The sequence below is a fragment of the Nothobranchius furzeri genome, chromosome 1 (genome assembly GCF_043380555.1).
Source record: "Nothobranchius furzeri strain GRZ-AD chromosome 1, NfurGRZ-RIMD1, whole genome shotgun sequence".
In the NCBI taxonomy this organism is placed as follows: Eukaryota; Metazoa; Chordata; class Actinopteri; order Cyprinodontiformes; family Nothobranchiidae; genus Nothobranchius; species Nothobranchius furzeri.
The window spans coordinates 33,022,598-33,043,500 of NC_091741.1; the positions used below are offsets into that span (position 1 = coordinate 33,022,598).

The 20,903-nt window shown below is 49.7% G+C and overlaps 1 protein-coding gene across 2 annotated transcripts in view; it reads left to right on the plus strand.

Moving 5' to 3' along the window:
* The window catches only part of ptpro (protein tyrosine phosphatase receptor type O), an 81,060-nt gene that overhangs the window by 24,193 nt on the left and 35,964 nt on the right, over positions 1–20,903 (plus strand). For both annotated transcript variants that reach the window (XM_054739940.2, XM_054739941.2), the window contains exons 8-16: positions 4,069–4,189; positions 4,265–4,458; positions 4,533–4,644; positions 12,645–12,808; positions 13,020–13,140; positions 17,098–17,231; positions 17,797–17,935; positions 18,260–18,380; positions 18,667–18,735. In XM_054739940.2, the coding sequence (XP_054595915.2) occupies positions 4,069–4,189; positions 4,265–4,458; positions 4,533–4,644; positions 12,645–12,808; positions 13,020–13,140; positions 17,098–17,231; positions 17,797–17,935; positions 18,260–18,380; positions 18,667–18,735 (1,175 nt within the window). The remainder of the gene's footprint in view (positions 1–4,068; positions 4,190–4,264; positions 4,459–4,532; positions 4,645–12,644; positions 12,809–13,019; positions 13,141–17,097; positions 17,232–17,796; positions 17,936–18,259; positions 18,381–18,666; positions 18,736–20,903) is intronic.

Consider the following 20,903-nt stretch of genomic DNA (forward strand, 5'->3'; position numbering starts at 1 on the left):
CTGCTCTCATCAACTCTCCTCCACTACGCACACACACACTTCCTGCAACTCACTGCCACTCTCTCCTAACTACTCCTAGCTGCTCTTATATATCATTCTAAAAACTGCAAAGCAAAGCATTTTCCATTGTATAGCATTTTCATGTTACAAGCACTTTTTCAGAGTGGAGCAATTTGCATTACATATATCAGTCAATCACAAGACAGCCAAACAATGTGATCATTGTATTTTGTAAGATGGTTTCAGGTTCATCCAAAGTTCAAACCCCCCCCCCCCCCCCCCCCCGGAGGGCTTCACATCCTGTGATGCTTCCTTCAGTTGGTCCACTTCTCTTTTTCACCTGCCTGATTCCACTCGCATCAGCAGGCTCCCGCTTATCTTTGCTTTCCTTTGTGACCTCTCCCATAGTGACCTCTCCCATAGTGACCTCTTCCTTTGTGACCTCCTTTATTACCTTCTGTGGTTCTGGCATGCGGGAGCTTGCAACACTTTTACGACACATGCTCGTGTTTAAAATGGCTGCCTCGCGTAACTGGCATTGACTTGAAGCATTGTTTGTGCTCGTCTCCCGAGATTAATGCGACTCATTCGCACGCTGCAATAAACGAGTAACCAGTGGGTGGAGTTAACAAAACACGTGAGACACACTCACCAATGTCACTCCGTCTCTGGTTAATGGTCTTTCATACCGAACTGCCAGTCAACTTCAGGGTTCATTTCAAGATCCTGGTTCTGGTCTATAGGGCCTTACATGGACAAGCACCATCTTACATTGGTGATCTTCTTAGTCCCTACACCCCCAGCAGGTCCCTGAGGTCCAGTGACCAAAGCCTACTGGTTGTGCAGCACCAGGCTAAAGGTCAAAGGTGACAGATCATCTGCTGCTGCTGTGGCCCCCAGACTCTGGACCTCTCTCCCCCTGAGCCTGAGATCAGTGGACTCAGTGGTCTCCTTTAAACTCACCTGTTCAGGTTTGGTGGGACCTTCATCACCTCTCCTTGTTCTGCTCTTTCTGCCATCTTCACCTTTCCCAAATCCACTGATTTCCCTCCTTCCTACTCACTTTCTCTCCCTTTTCTTACATTTTTTAATCACAGGTTTAGTTTTTTTGTCATTTTAATAATTAAAAAAATATTCTTCTTTCTTATGATGACACCCGTAGCCTCAGGCGACAGTGTAGGGTGCTGGAACGGAGGTGGAAGAGAGACAGACTGTCATGCTCTCGGCTGCTCCTGGTTGATGCACTTTCACGCTACCAGAGAGCAGTTAGATCTGCTCGTAATAACTATTTTTCTGCTATCGTTTCACAGCATCATGGAGACCAGTCCAGGCTGTACAGCACAGTTAACTCCTTGCTGCTGTTAAATGAGTCTGATGGTCTAAATCCCACTGTTGCTTTGTGCACAGAGCTACAGAGCTTTTTCCTCAACAAGATCCTTGGTATTAGGCTTAGCCTCCAGCCTCAAATACACACTATCCATGTGGAACCGCCGGACCCACCTGCCTTCTCGGACTTTGCTCCAGTTCAGCTTGCTGACTTGATGAAACTGATTAGCTCCATGAAGCCAGCTGGCTCTTCGGTGGACTGCCTCCCAGCTAAATTGGTGCGTGACTCGGTGTCTGCGCTGAGCCCGGCACTCATGAACATTTTTAACATTAGCCTCAGCACTGGAGTGTTCCCTAAGGTTTTTAAAGATGCGGTTGTTCAGCCGATATTGAAAAAACCTGGTTTGGATCTCTCCACTTATGAGAACTTCCGCCCTATATCGAAAGTCCCGTTTCTCTCGAAGGTCCTTGAGAAAATTGTGCATGGCCAGATCTCTGCCCATATGAATAGCAACTCGTTGCTGGATGTGTTTCAGTCAGCCTTTAGACCAAACCATAGCACTGAGTCTGCTTTGATTAGGGTGCTAAATGACATTCTGGTGGCATCTGACTCTGGGTCTAGGGTACTGCTGCTCCAGCTGGACCTTTCAGCGGCTTTTGATACGGTCTATCACCAAATTTTACTGGATCGGCTTGGGTCTTGTGTTGGGGTGACGGGGGTGGCGCTTAAATGGTTCCGCTCCTACCTATCAAACCGTACCATCTCTGTACAGATTGGTGACTGTGCATCCTCCAGTCTTCCACTGCCTTGGGGGTGCCACAAGGTTCCGTTCTTGAGCCATTGCTGTTTTCTATCTACCTTCTGCCTCTGGGCAATATTCTGAATCAGCATGGCCTGAGCTATCACGTCTACGCAGATGACTGTCAGCTATACGTGGAAATGGACGAGAAAAATGCGGGCTCGAAATTTGCTGCATGTATGGATGACGTGAAGGGCTGGCTGGGATCCAACTTCTTAAAACTGAATGAAAATAAGTCTGAGTTTATTGTTTTTGACCCCCGCAACCACCATGGCTCTCACCCTGTTTGTGACCTTTTAACCTTTAACCCCAAACAGTGTGTGACGAGTCTCGGGGTCAAGCTGGATGCTGGACTCACAATGGCCCCACAGATAAACTCTGTAGTGAGGTCTTGTTTTTATCAGCTTCGCCGCCTTACTCACCTCAGACGAATCCTGAAACGGAGGCATTTGGAGTCAGTCATTCATGCATTCATTACCTCTCGCCTGGACTACACAAACGCCCTCCTCATTGGTGTTCCGGACTCTGCCCTGAATCGGCTGCAGGTTTTTCAGAATGCTGCTGCCCGGTTCTTGACGGGTACACACCGACGTAGCCACATTACCCCTGTCCTGGCACATCTTCACTGGCTCCCTGTCATTTTCAGAGTACAGTTTAAGTTACTGACTTTTGTTTTTAAAGCACTCAATGACCTGGCACCTCCCTACCTCTCTGCCCTTCTCACTCCATATGTGCCCACCCGCACGTTGAGGTCGGCTGACCTTTTGCTGCTGTACACGCCGCGGATGAGACTCAAATCACGGGGTGAACGAGCATTTGTCCATGCTGCCCCAAAGCTATGGAACTCATTGCCCATTGGAGTTCGGCAGGCTCCATCTCTGGTGGTTATTAAATCTCGTTTAAAGACCCACTTTTACACTTTGGCTTTTAGACAGTGACTCATTTTAGTGTTTCATTGTGTCATTGTTTTAATGTGTTCTTAGTATTCATCATGGTTTATCTGCCTTTGATTGAGATTTGTTTCCTTTGTTTTAGCGCCTTGGAATGGTTGTGTTTTGTTTTAGCCTGTGCAGCACTTTGGGCAGCTCCCATGCTGCATTTTAAACGTGCTATATAAATAAACTATGCTATGCTATGCTACTATGCTTATTCAACACAGAGCAGTAATTGGATGTTTTTTTTAGCTTCGGCTGACATGTTTCGGCCGGAACTTCCGCCTTCGTCGGAGCCGCCAGCTGTTCGTGGCACCGCTTCCGTTTATGTGCGGCCATCAGAGGATGATGTCGCCCTCTGATGGCTGCATCCTTCATACTGATAACACCGTCCCGTGTGTGATCCACCGTTGTCTCTGTTCATGGTGTGTCTGCGTCTCCTTATCTCCATCACTTCCTGTCTCTCTATCCTGTCGGAGTAGTCTGATGTGCCCCCTGGAGGAACACACTAGTACTACATGCAGCGCAGTGCCTCGCAGCATACATGTGAACAAAGAAGCTAGCTGCGCCAACACGAGAATAAAAGCAAGTATGTTCCGGCCCGTAAGGTGGACTTTCACGTTTCACACTTTCCATTATCTGCCTTCAATAATTCATTACCATCAATAGTTTCTCCTGCTTAAGCCTGTTTTGATTGTATATATCATACATGAGAACAGTCCTTTATGTGTTTTATCTGCTTTGATCTTATCTGTTGTTCTCTGGTGTAAAGCTAACTATGTGCTGCCTTTTAGCCAGATGGTCGTTGTAAATGAGAACGAGGTCTGAATCGACTCGTCTGGTTAAATAAAAAGATGTTTAAAAATTCACAATAAACCCCTCGCAGGTATTACCGTAATAAGTGCAGTAAGTGCTCCCTACTGTAAAAAACCCAAGAGTGGTGGACGAGTGAGGCTCGTCTCAAAGCTCTGCCCACAGCTGTTGTTAATCACCTGTTTGGTTCTCTACAGGAAAACTCAACGAGTGACATCATCAGTAACCTGACCCCTGGCGCTCAGTATCGCGTGGTGGTCTATCACACCAACGGACCTCTGATCAGCCCTCCATCAGAGCCTGTCATCATCGACATCGGTGGTTACCTCGTTACGTTTTCAGGCTCTGGTTAAAGAGGTGGAGTGTGACTGATACAGGTGTGTTCTGTGTCAGAGCCCACAGGTGTTCGTGAGCTCACCGTTTACCCTCTGAGCCCGACAGCGGTGATTTTGAGCTGGCAGCGTCCGTACCATGTAGCCTTCAGGAAGTACATCCTGCAAACATTCTTCTTTAACCCCGTCACGCTGGCGTCCGAGTGGACCACCTACTACGAGATTGCCGCCACCGCCTCTGTCATCGCCTCAGTGGTAACCAGAGTCCCATCTCAGCTGAGTTCTTGTGATGATGTCCGTTCTCAGGTTGTTGCTCTGTTTCTTCCCAGAGAGTCACCGACCTTTTGCCCGCCTGGTACTACAGCTTCAGAGTTTCCATGGTGACATGGGGCGAGCCGCCGCTCACCTGCTGCGACAGCTCCACCGTAAGCTTCATCACAGGTACCAACTCACCTGGATTTGATCCGGACTATCTCCTTCAGAAACATGAGGTCTTTTCACCTGTCACGCTGAACAGGTGCTGAACACAGGTGACCCTCAGCTGGAGGCTCTAAGAGCACCTCTAGCACCTATCACCCTGGTCATAGCCAATTATAATCAGGTCTTCATGGACAAGTTTATCTGCAGCACTTTGGGCCAGGAAGATCCTGCCTTAAGCAGCACGATGGAAGAAGAAGGCCCTGGTGTCATGTTTAGATGGAGTTAAAGGATGCTGGTCCAGAAAAACACCACGGTTCCCAACATTAGTTCTGGAGGACACGTTCATGAAGGACTACAGGTTGGTCCTGAGCTCAGGTCCACACCTCCAAACCTAGTCTAAGTTTAACACTAGTCAGTAAAGACTTGTCTAGGTCTTTAGGACCTGCTGGTAATCTGATTACCTGATTGGGTTCCTCAGGCTTCATGAATAAATAGAACTGAAGATCATCAGCGTAACAGTGGGCGACGGTGGCAAAAGAGTTGACCCTGTAGGCAGCCATTTGGGTTGCCATTTCAATCACAGGCTCTGTCTGTGGAAGTCGTGTCCTTGGGCAAGACACTTCACCGTCTAGTGGTGGGTGGAGGGGCCGATGGCTTCTTTCAGTGTGTCCCAGAACAGCTGTGTCTACGACATAGCTCATCATTATCACTGTGTGAATGGATGTTGTGTTATAGCTACCACCAGTCCTCTGTCTCCACCAGTAGAGACACCAGTCCTTTGTCTCCTCCAGTAGAGACACCAGTCCTCTGTCTCCTCCAGTAGAGACACCAGTCCTCTGTCTCCTCCAGTAGAGACACCAGTCCTTTGTCTGCACCAGTAGAGACACCAGTCCTCTGTCTCAACCAGTAGAGACACCAGTCCTCTGTCTCCTCCAGTAGAGACACCAGTCCTATGTCTCCTCAAGTAGAGACACCAGTCCTTTGTCTGCACCAGTAGAGACACCAGTCCTTTGTCTGCACCAGTAGAGACACCAGTCCTCTGTCTCAACCAGTAGAGACACCAGTCCTCTGTCTCCTCCAGTAGAGACACCAGTCCTATGTCTCCTCCAGTAGACACACCAGTCCTCTGTTTCCTCCAGTAGAGACACCAGTCCTTTGTCTGCACCAGTAGAGACACCAGTCCTCTGTCTCCACCAGTAGAGACACCAGTCCTCTGTCTCCTCCAATAGAGACACCAGTCCTCTGTCTCCTCCAGTAGAGACACCAGTCCTCTGTCTCCACCAGTAGAGACAGCAGTCCTCTGTCTCCTCCAGTAGAGACACCAGTCCTCTGTCTCCTCCAGTAGAGACACCAGTCCTCTGTCTCCACCAGTAGAGACACCAGTCCTCTGTCTCCTCCAGTAGAGACACCAGTCATCTATCTCCTCCAGTAGAGACACCAGTCCTCTATCTCCTTCAGTAGAGACACCAGTCCTCTGTCTCCTCCAGTAGAGACACCAGTCATCTATCTCCTCCCGTAGAGACACCAGTCATCTATCTCCTCCAGTAGAGACACCAGTCCTCTGTCTCCTCAAGTAGAGACACCAGTCCTTTGTCTGCACCAGTAGAGACACCAGTCCTTTGTCTGCACCAGTAGAGACACCAGTCCTCTGTCTCAACCAGTAGAGACACCAGTCCTCTGTCTCCTCCAGTAGAGACACCAGTCCTATGTCTCCTCCAGTAGACACACCAGTCCTCTGTTTCCTCCAGTAGAGACACCAGTCCTTTGTCTGCACCAGTAGAGACACCAGTCCTCTGTCTCCACCAGTAGAGACACCAGTCCTCTGTCTCCTCCAATAGAGACACCAGTCCTCTGTCTCCTCCAGTAGAGACACCAGTCCTCTGTCTCCACCAGTAGAGACAGCAGTCCTCTGTCTCCTCCAGTAGAGACACCAGTCCTCTGTCTCCTCCAGTAGAGACACCAGTCCTCTGTCTCCACCAGTAGAGACACCAGTCCTCTGTCTCCTCCAGTAGAGACACCAGTCCTCTGTCTCCACCAGTAGAGACACCAGTCCTCTGTCTCCTCCAGTAGAGACACCAGTCCCCTGTCTCCTCCAGTAGAGACACCAGTCCTCTGTCTCCACCAGTAGAGACACCAGTCCTTTGTCTCCTCCAGTAGAGACACCACTCTTCTGTCTCCTCCAGTAGAGACACCAGTCCTCTGTCTCCTCCAGTAGAGACACCAGTCCTCTGTCTCCTCCAGTAGAGACACCAGTCCTCTGTCTCCACCAGTAGAGACACCAGTCCTGTCTCCTCCAGTAGAGACACCAGTCCTGTCTCCTCCAGTAGAGACACCAGTCCTCTGTCTCCTCCAGTAGAGACACCAGTCCTCTGTCTCCTCCAGCAGAGACACCAGTCCTCTGTCTCCTCCAGTAGAGACACCAGTCCTTTGTCTGCACCAGTAGAGACACCAGTCCTCTGTCTCCTCCAGTAGAGACACCAGTCCTCTGTCTCCTCCAGTAGAGACACCAGTCCTTTGTCTGCACCAGTAGAGACACCAGTCCTCTGTCTCCTCAAGTAGAGACACCAGTCCTTTGTCTGCAACAGTAGAGACACCAGTCCTCTGTCTCCTCCAGTAGAGACACCAGTCCTCTGTCTCCTCCAGTAGAGACACCAGTCCTCTGTCTCCTCCAGTAGAGACACCAGTCCTTTGTCTGCACCAGTAGAGACACCAGTCCTCTGTCTCCACCAGTAGAGACACCAGTCCTGTCTCCTCCAGTAGAGACACCAGTCCTCTGTCTCCTCCAGTAGAGACACCAGTCCTCTGTCTCCTCCAGTAGAGACACCAGTCCTCTGTCTCCTCCAGTAGAGACACCAGTCCTCTGTCTCCTCCAGTAGATACACCCGTCCTCTGTCTCCTCCAGTAGAGACACCAGTCCTTTGTCTGCACCAGTAGAGACACCAGTCCTCTGTCTCCTCAAGTAGAGACACCAGTCCTTTGTCTGCACCAGTAGAGACACCAGTCCTCTGTCTCCTCCAGTAGAGACACCAGTCCTCTGTCTCCTCCAGTAGAGACACCAGTCCTCTGTCTCCTCCAGTAGAGACACCAGTCCTTTGTCTGCACCAGTAGAGACACCAGTCCTCTGTCTCCTCAAGTAGAGACACCAGTCCTTTGTCTGCACCAGTAGAGACACCAGTCCTCTGTCTCCTCCAGTAGAGACACCAGTCCTCTGTCTCCACCAGTAGAGACACCAGTCCTCTGTCTCCTCCAGTAGAGACACCAGTCCTTTGTCTGCACCAGTAGAGACACCAGTCCTCTGTCTCCTCAAGTAGAGACACCAGTCCTTTGTCTGCACCAGTAGAGACACCAGTCCTCTGTCTCCTCCAGTAGAGACACCAGTCCTCTGACTCCTCCAGTAGAGACACCAGTCCTCTGTCTCCACCAGTAGAGACACCAGTCCTCTGTCTCCACCAGTAGAGACACCAGTCCTCTGTCTCCTCCAGTAGAGACACCAGTCCTCTGTCTCCTCCAGTAGAGACACCAGTCCTCTGTCTCGTCCAGTAGAGACACCAGTCCTCTGTCTCCACCAGTAGAGACACCAGTCCTCTGTCTCCTCCAGTAGAGACACCAGTCCTCTATCTACTCCAGTAGAGACACCAGTCCTCTGTCTCCTCCAGTAGAGACACCAGTCCTCTGTCTCCTCCAGTAGAGACACCAGTCCTCTGTCTCCTCCAGTAGAGACACCAGTCCTCTGTCTCCACCAGTAGAGACACCAGTCCTCTGTCTCCACCAGTAGAGACACCAGTCCTCTGTCTCCTCCAGTAGAGACACCAGTCCTCTGTCTCCTCCAGTAGAGACACCAGTCATCTATCTCCTCCAGTAGAGACACCAGTCATCTATCTCCTCCAGTAGAGACACCAGTCCTCTATCTCCTTCAGTAGAGACACCAGTCCTCTGTCTCCTCCAGTAGAGACACCAGTCATCTATCTCCTCCCGTAGAGACACCAGTCATCTATCTCCTCCAGTAGAGACACCAGTCCTCTGTCTCCTCAAGTAGAGACACCAGTCCTTTGTCTGCACCAGTAGAGACACCAGTCCTTTGTCTGCACCAGTAGAGACACCAGTCCTCTGTCTCCGCCAGTAGAGACACCAGTCCTCTGTCTCCACCAGTAGAGACACCAGTCCTCTGTCTCCTCCAGTAGAGACACCAGTCCTCTATCTACTCCAGTAGAGACACCAGTCCTCTGTCTCCTCCAGTAGAGACACCAGTCCTCTGTCTCCTCCAGTAGAGACACCAGTCCTCTGTCTCCACCAGTAGAGACACCAGTCCTCTGTCTCCTCCAGTAGAGACACCAGTCCTCTGTCTCCTCCAGTAGAGACACCAGTCCTTTGTCTGCACCAGTAGAGACACCAGTCCTCTGTCTCCTCAAGTAGAGACACCAGTCCTTTGTCTGCACCAGTAGAGACACCAGTCCTCTGTCTCCTCCAGTAGAGACACCAGTCCTCTGTCTCCTCCAGTAGAGACACCAGTCCTATGTCTCCACCAGCAGAGACACCAGTCCTCTGTCTCCTCCAGTAGACACCAGTCCTCTGTCTCGTCCAGTAGAGACACCAGTCCTCTGTCTCCACCAGTAGAGACACCAGTCCTCCGTCTCTTCCAGTAGAGACACCAGTCCTATATCTACTCCAGTAGAGACACCAGTCCTCTGTCTCCTCCAGTAGAGACACCAGTCCTCTGTCTCCTCCAGTAGAGACACCAGTCCTCTGTCTCCTCCAGTAGAGACACCAGTCCTCTGTCTCCACCAGTAGAGACACCAGTCCTCTGTCTCCACCAGTAGAGACACCAGTCCTCTGTCTCCTCCAGTAGAGACACCAGTCCTCTGTCTCCTCCAGTAGAGACACCAGTCCTCTATCTCCTCCAGTAGAGACACCAGTCCTCTGTCTCCTCCAGTAGAGACACCAGTCATCTATCTCCTCCAGTAGAGACACCAGTCCTCTATCTCCTTCAGTAGAGACACCAGTCCTCTGTCTCCTCCAGTAGAGACACCAGTCATCTATCTCCTCCAGTAGAGACACCAGTCATCTATCTCCTCCAGTAGAGACACCAGTCATCTATCTCCTCCAGTAGAGACACCAGTCATCTATCTCCACCAGTAGAGACACCAGTCCTCTGTCTCCTCCAGTAGAGACACCAGTCCTCTGTCTCCACCAGTAGAGACACCAGTCCTCTGTCTCCTCCAGTAGAGACACCAGTCCTCTGTCTCCTCCAGTAGAGACACCAGTCCTCTATCTACTCCAGTAGAGACACCAGTCCTCTGTCTCCTCCAGTAGAGACACCAGTCCTCTGTCTCCACCAGTAGAGACACCAGTCCTCTGTCTCCTCCAGTAGAGACACCAGTCCTCTGTCTCGTCCAGTAGAGACACCAGTCCTCTATCTCCTCCAGTAGAGACACCAGTCCTCTGTCTCCACCAGTAGAGACACCAGTCCTTTGTCTCCTCCAGTAGAGACACCAGTCCTCTGTCTCGTCTAGTAGAGACAACTGTCCTCTGTCTCCTCCAGTAGAGACACCAGTCCTCTATCTCCTCCAGTAGAGACACCAGTCCTCTGTCTCGTCCAGTAGAGACACCAGTCCTCTGTCTCGTCCAGTAGAGACACCAGTCCTCTATCTCGTCCAGTAGAGACACCTGTCCTCTATCTCCTCCTGTAGAGACACCAGTCCTCTATCTCCTCCAGTAGAGACACCAGTCCTCTGTCTCGTCCAGTAGAGACACCAGTCCTCTGTCTCCACCAGTAGAGACACCAGTCCTCTGTCTCCACCAGTAGAGACACCAGTCCTCTGTCTCCACCAGTAGAGACACCAGTCCTCTGTCTCCTCCAGTAGAGACAACTGTCCTCTGTCTCCTCCAGTAGAGACACCAGTCCTCTATCTCCTCCAGTGGAGACACCAGTCCTCTATCTCCTCCAGTAGAGACACCAGTCCTCTATCTCCTCCAGTAGAGACACCAGTCCTCTGTCTCGTCCAGTAGAGACACCAGTCCTCTGTCTCGTCCAGTAGAGACACCAGTCCTCTGTCTCCACCAGTAGAGACACCAGTCCTCTGTCTCCACCAGTAGAGACACCAGTCCTCTGTCTCCACCAGTAGAGACACCAGCCCTCTGTCTCCTCCAGTAGAGACACCAGTCCTCTGTCTCCTCCAGTAGAGACACCAGTCCTCTGTCTCCTCCAGTAGAGACACCAGTCCTCTGTCTCGTCCAGTAGAGACACCAGTGCTCTGTCTCTTCCAGTAGAGACACCAGTCCTCTATCTCCTCCAGTAGAGACACCAGTCCTCTGTCTCCACCAGTAGAGACACCAGTCCTTTGTCTCGTCCAGTAGAGACACCAGTCCTCTGTCTCGTCCAGTAGAGACACCAGTCCTCTATCTCCTCCAGTAGAGACACCAGTCCTCTGTCTCCACCAGTAGAGACACCAGTCCTCTGTCTCGTCCAGTAGAGACACCAGTCCTCTGTCTCGTCCAGTAGAGACACCAGTCCTCTATCTCCTCCAGTAGAGACACCAGTCCTCTATCTCCTCCAGTAGAGACACCAGTCCTCTGTCTCGTCCAGTAGAGACAACTGTCCTCTGTCTCCTCCAGTAGAGACACCAGTCCTCTATCTCCTCCAGTAGAGACACCAGTCCTCTATCTCGTCCAGTAGAGACACCAGTCCTCTATCTCCTCCAGTAGAGACACCAGTCCTCTATCTCCTCCAGTAGAGACATCAGTCCTCTGTCTCGTCCAGTAGAGACACCAGTCCTCTGTCTCCACCAGTAGAGACAGCAGTCCTCTGTCTCCTCCAGTAGAGACAGCAGTCCTCTGTCTCCTCCAGTAGAGACACCAGTCCTCTGTCTCCACCAGTAGAGACACCAGTCCTCTGTCTCCACCAGTAGAGACACCAGTCCTCTGTCTCGTCCAGTAGAGACACCAGTCCTCTGTCTCCTCCTGTAGCTAAGGACCTGTGAGATGACAGTCCTCATCAGAACCGGCTGCCTGGGCTTCACACAGGTGAAGCTACACCTGTGTAGCTGGATCTCCTCTACGTTTTGCAGAATTTGCGACCCTGTGCTGAATAGATGAAATTTTGTCAACCAACAACATTTAAAATCTTACACAGATGGACACAGAGGCGTCAACAGGGACAACAGGATGGGTTGAGTTTTAAACAGGAGAATGATAGAGGACAGATGCAGAGATGTGGCGGCTCTAACTGCTGCCTGGTAGCGGGCGAGACACTCTCTGAGCAAATCCTGGGAGATGGTCCTTCTTCCATTTGCGTTCTGCACTCCTACATCGTCTCCTCACTGCACGTGTAGTACCACTGAGCCAAGGTTCTGAGGAGTTGCAGGCACCTCAGCGTTTAAGAGGAGCAAACTTCCCAGACAGATGGAGTTGAAGATTCCCAGTGGTCGCTGGGCGACAGGGCAGAGGGGAGTTACTCCATACCACTAGGTTCTGTGATGGAGACGGCCGGTCCAGTTTAGGTGTGAGGGCACGGCGCCAGCTAGCATCTGGAGGCAGAAGATGAATTAATGACTCGCAGCGCTTTACACTAGTCTATCATTCATGTGTTCACACACATTCACACACTGGTGGTGATGAGCTACGATGTAGCCACAGCTGCCGAACACAGGCGCCACCGGTCTTTCTGTCCACCACCAGCAGGCAAGGTGGGTTAAGTACCTTGCCCAAGGACACAACGGCAGCGATGGAACCTTCTGATCACTGGACAACCCGCTCAGCCTCCTGACCTGCTGCTGCCAGCAGCCTAGGAGGCTGAATGAGACGACTGGTCATCTAACCCTAACAGAGACAGATGTGTTGATGTTTGTGTTTCATTATAGCATCTGAGCTCGTTTTGTGGCTATTATTAATCACCGATGCTGATCCGATTATTGGCTTTGTTTGTTTGTTTTGTTTGGATGAGCAGACCTATGGGGGTTTAGGATGGAAAGCTGTTGGTTGGACTCATAATTGAAACCTTTGTCTTGAATCTTCTCCTTCTGCAGCTCCTGAGGCTCCACACATCTCCTCGGTGGACTACTCCCACGGCATCCTGTTTGTCCGCTGGACCTATGGCGAGCTCTTCATTGACCTGTCTCATTCCAGGATGCTGCACTGGCAGGTGGTGGCTGTTGGCAAGAAGGGCCCTGAGAAGAGCTACTCTGTCGATGTGAGTTCTGCTGGCTGACCGTGCTGCTGGAGCTCCGGACCTTGTCGTGTGTTTGTGATGCAGGTCTGGTTTCTGTAGGCGGACCTGACCGTAGCTGAGACCCATTCATCGTCCAACTGCTGACCTTTCTGCTGTTATTCAGCCACGTTCTGGTCCAGTTTCTCAATCTGAAGGAGGTTCTGTTCTGTCACATGTTGTGTTTTTGTGTCAGGTGACTCGTAACATGATGCGGGCGAGCCTCCCGCTGCCTCCAGGAGACATCTACAACCTGACGGTGACTGCATGCACTGAGCGCAGTCGGAACACTTCGGTACCAAACATCATCAAACTGGGTCAGCACCTTAATCTGATCTTTTATTTCTGCTTCTGGATGAATAAAGTTCTGCAGCACCTCACATGAAGCTGCAGCTTGTCCCTAACGCTAACCTGACTTGGCCCGGTCCTGTTACCGAAGGACAACGCTGCCGTGGTTCTAGTTCACAAAACAGTCTGGATACAAGTTTAACGAACGCCAAACTACGGAATCGTCCTTCTGGTAACACATCTGTCATTTATGTCATTATCGCTTACATCACAGGTGTCAAACTCCAGGCCGCCCTCCCACACTTGTTTCCCTTGTTTCAGCACACCTGAGTTCAGTTAGCAGGTGATTAACAGGCTTCTGCAGTGCTTGATGAGCTGCTGCACAGGTGAATCGATGATGTTGGAACACGGAAACAACAAAACGATGCAGGAACCGGCCCTCGAGGACGACGTTGACACGGCTGCATTAGTTGTTTTACTTCATTCAATTGAAAGATACTTTACTAATCCCAGAAGGAAATTAGAGTTTCAGTACACACAGTTCAGAGATCAGACATACATGGGCAAGACACACGACAAGAATTGGTGACTGTGGTCATTCGCAACCCTGAGTCGCGTTACCTTAATAGAGATATGAGGGTTACATGAGGATTGGTTCAAGTGGAGGGAAAAAACGTCACTTCAGAGTTACCCTCCACAGGGAGGGCAGCTTTGCTCTGCAAAAAAACACCTCAGACAGATATGCAACAGACTTCAGACAACACAAGTGTCCACTAGGTGTGGTGGTGGGTTGGGACTATCCCAGCTTCAGTTCCTGCAGCCACGATAAGCAGCGCATATCACCTCAGTCTGAACGGGGTGGGGTGGGGGTGGGGCGGGGTCGTTGAGGTTTGGAGTGTGCGGTGACCCCTGGAACGATTCTTCGGCTTTCACAGCCCGAAGTCCCGCCCAGGCTGGGAATGGAGACAGAGTTGAGTTGCCATAGCGATGACCCATTCCACATGTCTTCTGAGGGGGGAGTTTTCGTTGGAGCCTTGCAGGCTCAAGGGCTCCAGATTCTGATTAGAAATTGTTTTGGGGCCAGACAGAGATAATTTCCTCTCTGTCTTACAGTTTGTTGGTCCTCAGCCTCTCAGAATCCCAATAATGGACATTAATCTATCCCAATCCAATCCACTCTCTCCTTGATAGCATCCATCATTTGTGCCAAGAATGAATCTCGGCCAAAGTTCCAAGCTTACAATTCATCTCGACAATTATGTGAGTCTGTGAATTCACAGCGCGGTGCAATCCAACTCTGAGCTCCGGGATCCGGCCAATATTCCTCGACAGCTCATTAATTTTCCGGTAAGCCAGGTAGCCTCCAAGGCCAATGAGCAGGAAACCTGACACCAACACCACAAATATCCACACGTCTTCAGAGTCCTCCACAGACAGCTGAGTTAAACACATCAAGTTCCACTGTTTCCAGGAGTCCATGATGTGTCCAACTGGGTCTGACCCGGCGGGGCATTCGGGAGCCCCTTCTCCCGTTCTCATCGTAGAAAACATTTTATCAGTTAAGTTGAGAGACCAACTGACGAGATCCATTTTAGTAATTTCAGTTTTCAGTTTCCAGAAAAATGCAGAAGCAGCCGTGCACCCAGCACCCAGACAGACAAAAGGCCTTGAGGATAGGATATGGAGGAGAGGAGGAAAAAAAGCGCCTGCACTCCCCAAGAGCCGGAAGAAATTGTTGTATGATTTTCATCCCTGATAAATAAAAATCCCCGTCTCACCCTCCACGGACAGTCTCATCCTTCCAAGCTCCACCAGAGACCTGGGAGCTTGAGGGTTCAGCAGTAATTTAGCTGTTCCTGGGTTAGTGCCCCGATGACCACGGGCACCACCGATGGCTTCACCCTCCAGACTTTCTCAAGTTCTTCTCTGAGGTTCTGGAACTTCTAGTTTCTCGTGTTCCTTTCTCCTGATGTTGCATCACCTGGTATCGCCACATCAGCCACAACATCTGTCCTCTGTTGTTTGTCCACCACCACAACGTCCGGTTGGTTCTCCACCACCACGTTGTCAGTCTGCATCTGGAAGTCCCACAGGAGCTCGGCTCTCTCGTTCTCTACCACCTTAGGGGGCGTTACCCACTGTGAGCTTGGGGCTTACGGTTCCATACTCTCCACAGATGTTTCTGTACACAATACCAGCCACTTGGTTGTGGTATGGATGCGTTCCCTGCCAGCACCTTACACCTGCAGTTATGAGGTGGATTGTCTCAGGGGCCTCTCTGCATGGCCTACACCTTGGGTCTAGTCTGGTGTAGTAGATCATGACCTCTGGTGTTCAGGGCCTGTTCCTGTGCAGCCACGATGAGGACCTCTGTGCTGTCCTGCAGACCAGCTCCTTTAGGCTGTTGGTAGGATTTCTTGATATCAGCTACTTGAGTTTTCTGTTGGCGGTACATCCTATGTAGGGTTTGTCCTCCCACGATGGTATTTCCAGCATCTCCTCCTCTGTTCAACATTGTCTGAGACAATCACTGAGCACGTCATCTGTTGGGGCCTTGTCCTTCATGTACTTGTGGATCTTGGATGTTTCATCCTGGACAGAGGCTCTCACACTCACTAGTCCTCTGCCTTCTTCCTTATGGCTAGTGCACAGTCTCAGGGTGCTGATTTGGGATGGAACCCTCCTTGCATGGTTAGGAGCTTCCGTTTCATAACATATTTCTATATTTCTTTATTTCTTCCTTTGACCAGCTTATTGTTCCTGCCGGATATTTGAGCTGACTTCTTAGGAATTGCTTTACTCGTAGGCATTTAGCTGTGGCTCCATATATATATATTTTTTTTATCTATTTTTCCTACCCATTTTGGTGCCAACCTTGTGATGCAACCCCGGGCAACCGCCCAGGTCTCCCATGTCAGAAACTACTACTGCTACAGAGTCTGGGACTTTGATTTCCAAAGGAAGTGCACCTTTTTCTTTCATTTGAGAACTTAACTTTGGACCACTAAGCAGCAGTCTGGTCCTTTTTGTCTTTAGACCTGGCGAGACATTTCTGATGCTATCTCTTGTGAAGAGTGGCTTGACACAAGGAATGCGACAGCTGAAACCATGTCCTGCATACGTCTGAGCGTGGTGGTTCTTGAAGCACTGACTCTAGCTGCAGTCCACTCTTTGTGAACCTCCTCCACATTTCTGAATGGGTTTCATTTGACCATCCTCTCCAGGGTGTGGTTATCCTTATTGCTTGTACACATTTTTCTACCACACCTTGTCCTTCCCTTCGCTTCTCTGTGAACAGCCAGCCTCTTTAGCAATGACCTGTGGTGTCTTGCCCTTTTTTGCATTGGTATAAAGAAGCATTTATTCAACCAAAAGCAATACAAAACTAGCATATTTCTGTTTTACAAGAGCTGAACTGAACTTGTATTCACTGTTGCTCGTGAGTTTTTTAGACATGCTAAAATATTTCCTTTATAAAGTAAGCGTATCTGTAACTACATTAGTTCTAGAAAGCCAATACGCCACATAAGCAGATTCTCTGGCCAACATGTACAATTCTTCTATTTGTTAATTCAATAAAATTGGTAGAAGTAACTCATTTTTCTTTATTTCAACCTTTAACTAATACATTTAGTCACACTTTAGACGGTTTGATTGGGTGACATTTAGCATTAGAAAGAATCAGTTTTTTCAGTGCAGCACCTGTGTGTATGGGCTGTTGGTTAACCCTAACCTATTCAATCTGATTAATAATCCCTAAACGATTGAAAAGCTTTTATTGTGTAAAATAAGAGCACGTCTCCCTCAGACACATGATTAGAGGAACTAAAACATCTACAGCCCTTCTTCTGACTTGACTTTTCTCTGAAAGTGGACAGTAAACTGGATGGGCACTTCCTGTTCCAGACGCGTTGAGGGTTTTCAACCCTAAGAGGAAGTACTCTGACTCAGACCTCCTGCTGTAAACAGCTTTGTCTCTGCTGCAGATCCAGCACCTCCCAAGTCCCTGTTTGCCGTCAACGCCACTCACTCGTCCGTCACCTTGCTGTGGTCCGAGGACGGGGTGGTGGACTACTACCAGGTCCTCTGCCGACCCAACAAGTCCTTCAAGGGGCTGAAGGTAAAACCACCTCGTCATCACACTTGGAGTCCACTGGAGAGGTGAAGGAGAAGGTCAGGAGTTTTCAGACTGATTTGTCGGGTTCAGATTTCCTCTAAAGACACAAAAACTAATCCTGTTTATTAGCTGTTAATCAGAATAAAACAGGCTTTATTTGACTAATTGAGCGTGGAACCGGACAGATTAGGACAACCTTAATGTTTAGATTAAAGCTGCACCGAGTCGGATTGGTTCTGTTACAACGAGAACCGGCAGTCGGGTTCCTTTTGGGCTTGCTGGGAAACAACCCGAGTCCGTTTGTCTGGTTGGAGATCAAATGAAACACTAAACTTCATCGTAGATAAAAGACCTGGGATGAGTTTCGGGTCTCTACAGGACCAGATGGGTGGTAGAGACGAGACTTTTGTTTGGATTATTTAATCAGATCAGCGTTTTGCTCTGACTGCTGGGGATTGGACCTGTTGTGTGGCTATGAACATGCTCTGAGGTTCTGAGTCCAGTCAGAACCAGATGCTGCTTGTTTCTGGGCCGTATGCTAATTATGATCACCTCTGTCCTCCTCCAGGCCTGTGAGCCAATCACCTCCACCTCCCACATGCTAACCGTTTCTGGTTTGGCTCCATCATCTAGCTACAACTGCACGGTCACCAGCTTCAGCTACAGCACGCCGAGCCGACCCGCCCACATCACCGTCAGCACCGCTGGTGGGTGGCTCTACTTTCTGTTGACATGGTGGAGTTTTTCTTTCTTCTGAAGTGCTCATGAGCTCGGTATGGTAAAGGCAGCAGAACTTAAGTCCTGTTGGTGTGACCGGCGGCTAAAGTGACCACTTCCTGTAACTGTTGCTTGTCTGATGGGCTCGACGTGGATTTACTGGATTCTGTTTGACTTTGTTTCCCCATTTAAACGTGTTTTTTATGACGTGTGTGTGTGTGTGTGTGTGTGTGTGTGTGTGTGTGTGTGTGTGTGTGTGTGTGTGTGTGTGTGTGTGTGTGCGTGCGTGCGTGCATGTGCGTGTGTGTGTGCAGCCAAAGAGATGAAACCGAGTGTCGCTGCCATCTCGGCGCTGGCAGTCCTCAGTGTCCTGCTCATCAGCCTGCTGGTTCTCTTCCTGCTGGTCCTTCGGAAGAAGCACCTGCAGATGACCAGGTGATCACTGAACACACCTCACCCTCACACCACACCTCCAGACCGCGCAGGTAACTTCACCTGGTAAAGGCTGAGAGAGAGAGAGAGAGACGTTTTCCACCTTAATGACCTTTAATCATTCATCTGAAAGTTCTAATAAACATATTTAACTTTTTCTGTCATTTACTTCCTCATTTTTCTGCAAACTCATCATATAATTTTGACTTCCCCACTCTGTGTGTGTGTGTGTGTGTGTGTGTGTGTGTGTGTGCGTGTGTGTGTGTGTGTGTGTGTGTGTTTGTTTCAGGGAATGCGGCTCTGAGACTTTTGTGAACTTCGCTTCGTTTGAACGTGACGGGAAGCTTCCCTACAACTGGTACGCTGCTGCTCTTCTTCCTTCATGCTCTTACCACACTGATCAGACAGCCCATCAGTAGGATTGGTCTGGAGTTGGAGGGTTGCAGGTTTGAGCCCAGGTTCCTGCAGCTGAGATGTTCCACTGAAAGACCTGGTCCGACCCCCCATGAGAGAACCGTTTAGCATGAAGGCCGGACTCCTCGCTGAAGTTCCACCTCCGTGTTTTTGTTGTAAAGGTCCGTTTCTTCTGTTTGGGCCAAGCAGAAGCAGGAAAGTTTAAGAGGCGTTGACGACGAGTTCCTTTTCTCAGACGGTTAGAAAAGGCTTATTTCACTTAAGATGTGCCGTAAATATGATGTAACATCCATGAGTTCAGACCCTGATATTAATAAGTGACGTAACTGATAATAAATCATTATTACATCATTTGGTGCATTTAAGGTCTGAACTAAAGCATTTCCAGAGTAAAGTTAAGTTGATTCATTCATTACTGCAAAACAGTCGAGGCATTATTAAAGCACTTCAGACCAAACGTCCGTCATATAATGTAACTAACCTTAAAGAAATGGCCAGAGTACCGCATTTGCAACGTCAGAGTGCCAGTCCAGTCTGTTGGACTTTTATCCGACTGACATACCCGCCGCTGCAGTCTGCTTCCTGCATGTTTTAGATCATGAACACAGCTGATTTGTTTGATGTGGTGATCAACTGCCCCTCTAGAGGAAACATTTCAGCTGTGAGATTAAAGCCTAATATATACATCTTCGTCAGCTCCGTGAGGGAGGGACACGCCACGACGGAGGCGTTTTGATCTGAGACGTCTCCGTCAGCTGGGGACTGTTGCAACACAATTCCCCGCCGGGACAACAGAGGGCATGGCGCCATTCTGACGTATCCTGCCACCATTACAGGCACGCATCCGGTCCTGTTGTGTTCACATTGTTTTGACGTATGTCAGAGACATTTGCACATGGACAAATGTGTCCCTCGTTCTCCTCCTCCTCATCATACGATCACAAAGGCACCCTCTGCAACCCATCGGACAGCCCTTGTGCCAACGCATGACGGCGTCGTGTGTCTCCGTTCCGACGCAGACGTGTAAATTAGGATTAAGGTGTTAAAAGACGAACGCACAGCGAGGTTCTGCTTTCGGTTCCACCACAGATCATTAGTTACTGTCACTTGGGGGCGCTAAAAGCAAGCACGGCTGCCAGGTGTGCCTTTAAAATAGAAATTACCTGTTGGCTGTTATTTGTTCTGTGGGATGGTGGTAATTTGCCTGAGGGATGTTCCCGTGTTCCCAGCTGCAGATTTGGGATTAATATAAGAGCTAAAAGACGTCAGTGAAGGCAGCGTGTTGCTTCCATCATATCCGACCCCCATCACTAAACCTGTCGTCTCTTATTGTGGCAGCTATGTTGCAGCTTTCACTGTGCATGCGGCGGGGGGTGGGTGGGGGGGATGGGGGTGACCTCACTGATGAGGGAGGGCCAGCATTTAGGACAACTCTGTTCTTCAGCGATTTCCTTTCTGCCCATATTGGAAACTTGTTTAGTTTCATTTTATGTGGTTGGGTTAGGGTTACGGTTTAAATCAAAGAAAGAGCTGACGTGGGTAACCGAGGCAGCAGCGGCTCTAAACACGTTTCCATCTAAACGTTCATTTCAGTTTGAACATTTCATGTCTCAAAACGTCTTTGGGATTAAAAGTAAACTTTATTAAAAACTACAGTAAAACTGTTGTGGTAGTAGTCCGTATGTTTATGTTTATGTATTTAGCAGGCGCTTTTGTCCAAATCGACTTACAAGTGATAATCGGCATGTTGCCCTTGAGGCTAACAACAACAACAACAATTGGGCATCAGTCATGGAGAGGAGGGAACAAGGAGTGGACAGTCGAGAGGGGGACGGGTGCAGGGAGGGTGCTAGTTTAGAAGATGCTCTCTGAAGAGCAGGGTCTTCAGGAGTTTCTTGAAAATTGAAAAGGAAGCCCCTGTTCTGGTAGTGCTTGGTAGGTCATTCCACATTTGTGGAACGATGCATGAGAAAAGTCTGGATTGTCCTGAGCGTGGTGTAGGCACTGCCAGCCGACGATCCTGTGATGACCGGAGCGGCCGGGCCGAGACGTAAGCCTTTGCAAGAGGATTCAGGTAGATGGGAGCCGTACCATCTCGGACTTTGTATGCTA